Here is a 7,714-nt window from a genome sequence, read left to right as displayed (position 1 = left end):
TTGTTCGTTTATCATAAAATTATAATCTTTTCGTAAATGTAATCCAATCAATTACGAGATATGAAAGTGTGTCAATCTCAATCATCTATCATATCTTTCATTCCACTATATAGTTTATATAAGTCGAAAAACTCATTTTCGACTTCTAGGTATACATTGGCCAAAGATTTAGTTATTGACTTAATTGAGTGAAATGCAGATCATAATTTCTTACTATCTAAGAGTAACGAATCATGTATTGGTCGTTCACAACCTTAATATGATTCTTGACATACCCAAATGATGCCGTATTAGCAGCATTTGGTAGAGCAACATTCAATATCGTCAAAGCACACATGTCCTCATACAAGGCACTATGAGACTTTAAGTCAAAGGACCAATTCTAGTACCGAACGTTAGAAATTAACCGTCGATACTCAGATAGTTATTTATGTGGAATCTCTTAACATGTCTCCAATATTTTGTTCTATTACAAAACATCTACGCGTTCATTTAAGTGTCACCACACTTTAACTTGTGAGATCAGCTATTTACTTCACAAATAAGAAATGTCATTTGTGATAGTCTCTCCATATCTCGTTATAATTTACGACTATGAATTATTTAAGATCCAATCATATGTAATTTGCATATCACAATCATAACTCCTTGTAATTAACAAATTACTAAAACTTGAATATTTAACATTATTCATCAGAATATTAATTTAAAAAATAATAGATCTTGTAAAAAAATAAATGCATTAAACATATTAAAAGTATCTCCAGCCTAAATCGATTGGATATAAGACATAATACTTACATTGCCTTCTTTAACTAAATTGTCTTTTTTGTCTTCTTTTCTAAACCAATCACGTTTCAAAAAGATTATGTTTTTTTGTTTATTTTCAATCCAATTCATTTTTTTTTCTGTTCATTTTTAAGAATCGATCGGCTTCGCGATCGGAAATATTGGCAAGCATGGGGAAGAATAATTTGTCAACCAAAAGGATCCACCTAGGAGATAAAGGATGTTTTAAATATCAAAATCGAAATATGAAGGAATCCACCTAATGGATAAGAGTGAAACAAGACGACAATCCTTCCTCACAATAAGTTGCAATACTAATATTAATTTTGGTTTCACTTCAAATTTCGATCATTGTGTTTAGGTGTGATTTAAAAATTGAAATTTGATCCTTTCCTCTAGCAACTGTATATAAAAAAAAATTGAAACTTGGAACAACACTCCAAGCATAGGCATTTTCTTAGAAATTTCTTCTACTAATTCCAAGATGAAATTTAACGAAAGGAACATTAATATTAAGATAAAAATTCATTAGGAATTCAATTAAACAAGGAAAGAGCTAACTTTCTAGAATTCTCGAGTAGATTCAATATGATCATTAGGTTTGAATATAGTTCGGTTCGATTCTAAAAAGAACTAAATCGGACCCGAAATTTCGAGTATTTAGTAAGTGGAACCGTCAAGTCGAAATTTAATTATGGAATTGTTCTGGGTCGGTTCATTTATTTCGGTTCAGCTTCTGGGTTACTACAATAATTTTTTTTTTTAATATTTACAAAATTACATTAATTCAATCAATGATATGTTGAATCTCAGCTCTTTCAAAATAAAGTAATCCAATCTTATGTATATTTTGCGTCTCTATTTATTTAGTTCTTCATAGAATTGATTATTAAAATCACAAGAAGAGGAATATAGCGAGCTTTTAATAATTAAGAGAAGCACGGTCAAACTTCAATTCGATTTCTTGAGAACGATAGAAATGAAACTATGATTAGGGTTAGACAAAACACTCGAACCAAACCCGACGGTTCGTTTCAAGTTAAATACTCGAATGAGTATTTGAATCGAGAACCGACGGGTATGGTTCGGTTCTCGGTTCTAGACCAAGATCCGAAAAATCGAATCTTCCTAATTTTTTAATTAATTTATTTTAAATAAGCAAAATTATTTTATTTTTTCTAAATAAATTTGTTAATTAGTTAATTTAGTTCAAACAAAAAAATATAATTTTCTTATTTCTAATTTTCAGTTCAAAGTCAACTTAATCAAATTGATATCAATTTTATCCAAATATGTTACTCTATTATAGTGTCGTTTCTATTGGAGAAAATCGGATTAAAACTCTACAACGTCTCTCTTAATTATTTTGAGCTCGCTGTCTTTCTTTTTCTGTGATTTTAATAATCAAATTTATGAAGAACTCAACAAAAAGAGACGTAAAAGACACATAAAATTGGACTATGATATTTTGTAAGAGCTAAGATTGAACATATCATTAATTAAATTAATGTAACTTTGTATATATTAAAAATTTTAATTATAATACAGAACCTCGAAATCGAATGGAACCGAACCTGAATGGTTCTATAATTAAATTTGGACCCGACGGTTCCACTTATTAAATATCCGAAAATTTTGAATCGGTTCAGTTCTCGTTAGAACCGAACCGAACCAGGCTGGACAACTATGATAGAATAATATATTTGGATAAAACTCAAGTTAATTTGCCTAAGTTGGACTTGGACTATAAATTAGAAATAAAAAAATCATATTTTTGGGTTTGAGCTAAAGTGATTAGTTAGCAAATTTATTTAGAAAAAATTAAAATAATTTGACTTATTTAAAATAAATAAATTAAAGAAATTAGAGAGATTCGGTTATCCAATTTTTAATTTAGAACAGAGAACCGTCTCGAATTTCTTTCATTCTCAGTTCAGATAGTCATTTGAGTATTTAACTTAAAAAGAATCGCTCCATTCGGTTCACTTCAGGTCATGTCCCATTCGATCGGTTCGATTCAAGAGTTTCGTCCAACCCTAATGAGTATCTTGGAGAATAACATCCTTTACATTGTATAGGCATTTCCATATTGATGAGATCGTAAAATGTGTTTAAAATATTCAATGATGTATTATTTGAAAAAAAAAAAGGATTTTTGCTGTTCTCAAAATTAACACAAAATCATGTGCCTTGAAATATTTAGTACTTTGACGAGAGAATTTTGAGTTCTTTTTACGATTAGACAAAACTCTCAAATCGAATCGAACGGATCCAACCCGACCCAAACTAAAACGAACCAAGCGGTTCTTTTTAAATTAAATATCGGAACAGATATTGAATCAAGAATCGACAAGTTTAGTTCAATTCTTGGTTTTAGATTAAGAACCGAATAATCGAATAAGTTACTGAATCTCCTTAATTTTTTAATTTATTTATCATAAATAAGTGAAATTATTTTATTTTTTCTAAATAAATTTGCTAACTAATTAATTTAACACAAGCCCAAGATATGATTTTCTTATTTCAAATTTTCAACCCAAGTCCAACTTAATTAAGTTGACCTAGATTTTATTTAAATTTATTATTCTACCGTAGTGCCTTTCCTATAGTTCTAGAGAAGTCGAATCGAAAGTTCCGCTGTGCTTCTCTTCATTATTTTATAAGAATTAAGATTAAACATATCATTAGTTGAATTAATGTAGCATTGTTGTAAATATTTAAAAATTTAATTAATGTATAGAACTCAAAAATCGAATGGAACCAAGCCAAACGAAATTGAACCGAATCGAATGGTTTCATAATTAAATTAGGACCCAATAATTTCATTTATTAAGTACCCAAGACTTTGAGTTCGGTTAGAATAATATCGGACCATGTCCAGTCCTAATTCTTTTTTACATTGTTGGTATTTGATGATACTCTTGTGTTAATGATAACAAGTTGTAGCCCTCTGTTAAAAAGATTGTCTTCGGTGCCTTCGTTCTTATATTTATCTCTTGTTTGGTTTGGATAAAATTATAATTTTAGTATATTTTGATAAAAGTTGATTATAAATGTGATTAAAAAATTTGTAAAATTTATGAGTCACATGAAATGTGTGATTGATAATAAGTTTGTAAAAAAATAAGTTTTAAAAAATTGGGATCAAATAGGTGCTAATTGTGTTTTGAATAGATTACATATATGACCATAAAATTATTATTAGTCCCTTTCAATCTTATAAAATGTTTTTAACAAATCGAAAGTAACAACGAAAATCAATTTTAAAATAATATATCTTTTCATCGAACACGTACATCAGATAACGTCTCTTTTAGGGAAGAATCTTCAGTGGAATAGTCATACCACGTGAATTATGTGATCACCCAATTTCGAGGTGACGCACCTTGATAGGGTGTCATATTCACTATTCCCTCCTCTTTGGGGCTTAGACAAAAATAACTGGATCGCGTCATCAAAAGAGTAGTAAGTTGATCCAAAAAAGTACGTCCAACAAGTTTAATTATTCAAAAGGTTTGAAATTGTACTAAAGTTACGTAAGCCATTCATTTCATAACTAGAGACAGTACTACAAGATTCTTTTCATCAACTTCTATACATGTCTCCACAGATTAGCAACTACACACCTCCCACTGAGGCCCGTTGCCAACCTTTATGTTCTGAGAAATGGTAACTCTATCACTCACCACTAAAAAAGAACCATAAAAATTCCATTTATTTTCAGTAGAACGAGAGAGTATCACGGTCTTCATTGACCATTAAAGGCCTAACCCCATTATAGGACTTGAGAGAACTGACCAAGCCCTAAAAAAGTGTTTAGGCCTTTAATGGCCACACTTAAAAGACCATGATATTTTCTCCTTCCCCTTGAAAATAAATGAAATTTCACGTTTATCATATCACAACTAATTTCTGCAGAAAATCTTTACAATAATAACTTTTTCCACAAAATACAGAGATACAATTTTTTTAAATATTAGATGCGAAGAAGAGGAGTACACTACAGACTACAAGGCACAAGCAGGAAGTAACCTGACCGAATATAAAATAAACAAAACCCAACAATGAAAGTGATCAATAGTGCAACACCATTACAGTATATTCAACAACAGCATCTTTAGAGGTAAAATTATGCCAGACAGTTTTAGCGGTGGCAATACCTCGTGCCAGCCGGAAAATACCAGAACCACCCACTATTGGCATTTCACGGTATTCATGGAAAATTGGATTGTGACCAAGTACACTAAGTGTGCTACCGTTATACTCTCCATCTGTGAAAACCAGATTGAACGTCATAAGTAGACCTAACTCTTCCAATGAAGCCATACAATACATCCCCTGGGCTCGACCGATGATCTTCGAATCTGATTCGGGCCCAACTGTCAATGGATCATCAGCTATGCTTACTATACCAAAGAAAGTTGGGGCTTGAGATGTAATTTTGGATTCAGCCACCTTAACAGCTGTTGGATTCTTTCCACTTACAGCGTCATGAAAGTAGAAATGAAGTTTGCTCAGTTTTTCCTTTGCCTGTGGAAGCTTTTTAAACCACTTTTCCACGGCCTTCGGCCCTTTTTTAAGGCCCTCAGTTGCTGGTACAGCGGCGGTGAGAATCACCAGCATGAAAATTATGCACAGCTTTGCCATTTATTTTTTATATTATATGAAGTTAATAAACGTGAGGGCCTTATTTATGGAAGATGTAGCTGGTTAAGTCAGGACAAACTAGCCCCCGTTTGGGACTCATTTTAAACTCATTTTTTGACCAAATCTTATTTTTCTACACTAGTAAGCAGAAAGATTATAAACGAGTCAGTGCAATGGTCAGAATGACTGAATGAGTTAATACTGATAATGCCATTGAGGATCATTGGACTATTTTACCCTCACTTTGTTATAATTGGAAATTTATACAACTACCCTTAATCATTTGAACCATTTTACGTGAAATTTACATCCATAATGTCAAGGGCATAAATGTAAATTGACAACTTTAATATGTGGAACCCTCCATTGAATAGTCAAAATGTCGTAGCTTTGGTCGTTAGACAAAAATCATAATTTCAAACGTGGGGTCCACACAAAATGAAAACGAGATTGAGAAGTTTGGAAAGAATGAGGGCCAAATGCAAATACTATTCGTTATTATAAATTTGTCTTGTATGCTGAGAGTTATTGGCATTGAATGGTGTTTAGAAGCGATAACGTTTTAATAGATATTAAAAGCTGTCTTATGTAAAAATTATTAATTATTGAGCATTAATATTTGTTTGTTTGGAATAGTTTAAAAATTGTTAAAAAGTTAAAGTCAATAATTAATTTTAATCTATATTTTATGAAATCTACAATTTTTATTAACTTTTTGATCATATATTTTATCGATTTTTATTAAAATTTGCTAATTTTTTCTATAAAAAAAACTTTTTCAAACAACCTTGTATATATTTTTCTTCTAAAAAGAAAATAATTCACTTATGGTCCCATCCTATAGGTACATGTCCATTTAGGTCTTCATTTTTATATGTTTCTTGATAAAGGAATTCTCACACTTCAAATTCCGTAGCAAGTTGGTTTATATTGACTTTTTTAATCCAAAAAACATGGTTAAAATATCATGCATCTCGTACGTGACCTAGGATAATCAACAACAACATTTGAAGTTAGATCAATGTTAAAAAGCCACTGGTGCAAAAGAAGAAATTTAGAGAAAAACCGTGAAATGGTGGATAAAAATCAATCCAAATAATATCCATATATTTACATAAGCATGTTTAGAATTGATGTTGGTTGACAAATAACCCATGTTATGCATTTAATCGGGAAGTGGGCGTATGTCAAGGTCGATCAAGGATGCATGTTGATTTACAGCTTGATCGACTTGCATCTTGTGACTCGATGGCTGGTTCTAGTTGGCACGTTGCAATGTGATCGTGCGCGCCACTTAAAGCCTATATATAGGTCTAGTTACCTCCAAATTATTCACTGAATAACTTCACAGCACCCAAAACACTCTCTTCATCATAGAATAGCAAAATACCCTACTGCCACCCGGAAAACTTTGCTCCATCGTGCACCATCACCCAAAAATAATTTGACAAACCACCTTTATATCTACAGCGTTGTCTATGGGTAGCAAGCAAGGCAGAAGAGGACGATCATATAATATAATCCCCTAGCTCTGCCATCGCCTGCAATAATGGAGGTACCATCAACACATGATTTTGTGCCCAGAGAACAATACAATATCCTACATGCTCATGTTGCGACATTAATGACCATGCTGCAAGAGAGCATGGATGCATAGCCAAGGATGGATTCATTGTGGGGACGGTGAGATCAGCTGACCTCACATTAAATTTTAAATTTTGCCCAAGATTTTTTCAATATCTTACCAAAAAAAAAAAATGCTTGTAGTTTTCAATTTTTGCCTTCACAATTAAAATTTTGTGAAAAATGTCCCCGCAACTCTTTTATTCTAACTCCATCCCAGCACAGCAAGAGTCTATCCCATGGGTGTGAAATGTGCCACCATCTGCGATGCAACCTCCACCATTATAAATAATGTGTACTTATGCATTTTCAGATGATTCAATGTATAAAAGCAATTTCCTTTATACTTTTTGCTATATTCTTTGATAGTAGCCACACAAAAGCCGTTACTTAGAACTCAAACTTTTGGGAACAGACATAAATCTTTGCAGTGTTATGAGCATTCTTCATTTAAATTTCTTCTTATTGATTTTTATACTCGCCCATTTATATTTTATATATTTGCATACTGTTCATGTATGATTATGTTTGTTTGTAATAAACGTATCAATTATGCTAGGCAGACAGGGTTATCGACAGACTGGATACAGGGATTTAAAAAATGGTCACTGTAAATTATTTAATTCATTAAAAAGTGAATAAAGCCACCAAATGC

The 7,714-nt window shown here is 31.7% G+C and overlaps 1 protein-coding gene across 1 annotated transcript; it reads right to left on the bottom strand.

The window, feature by feature from the left end:
- Positions 1-4,337: 4,337 nt before the first annotated feature.
- On the bottom strand, positions 4,338-5,473 carry LOC111396397 (dirigent protein 21-like). The gene has a single exon (XM_023022834.1). It carries the CDS (start codon positions 5,434-5,436, stop codon positions 4,864-4,866), a length of 573 nt encoding a protein of 190 aa, XP_022878602.1. The 5' UTR covers positions 5,437-5,473; the 3' UTR covers positions 4,338-4,863.
- Positions 5,474-7,714: the final 2,241 nt, after the last annotated feature.

Source organism: Olea europaea, chromosome 6 (genome assembly GCF_002742605.1).
Source record: "Olea europaea var. sylvestris chromosome 6, O_europaea_v1, whole genome shotgun sequence".
Lineage (NCBI taxonomy): Eukaryota > Viridiplantae > Streptophyta > Magnoliopsida > Lamiales > Oleaceae > Olea > Olea europaea.
This window is presented reverse-complemented; position numbering and strand designations above follow the sequence as displayed.

What these genes read in the sequence shown, in the direction of transcription:
- LOC111396397 (XM_023022834.1), bottom strand. Translation starts at nt 5,436, where the DNA reads ATGGCAAAGCTGTGCATAATTTTCATGCTGGTGATTCTCACCGCCGCT.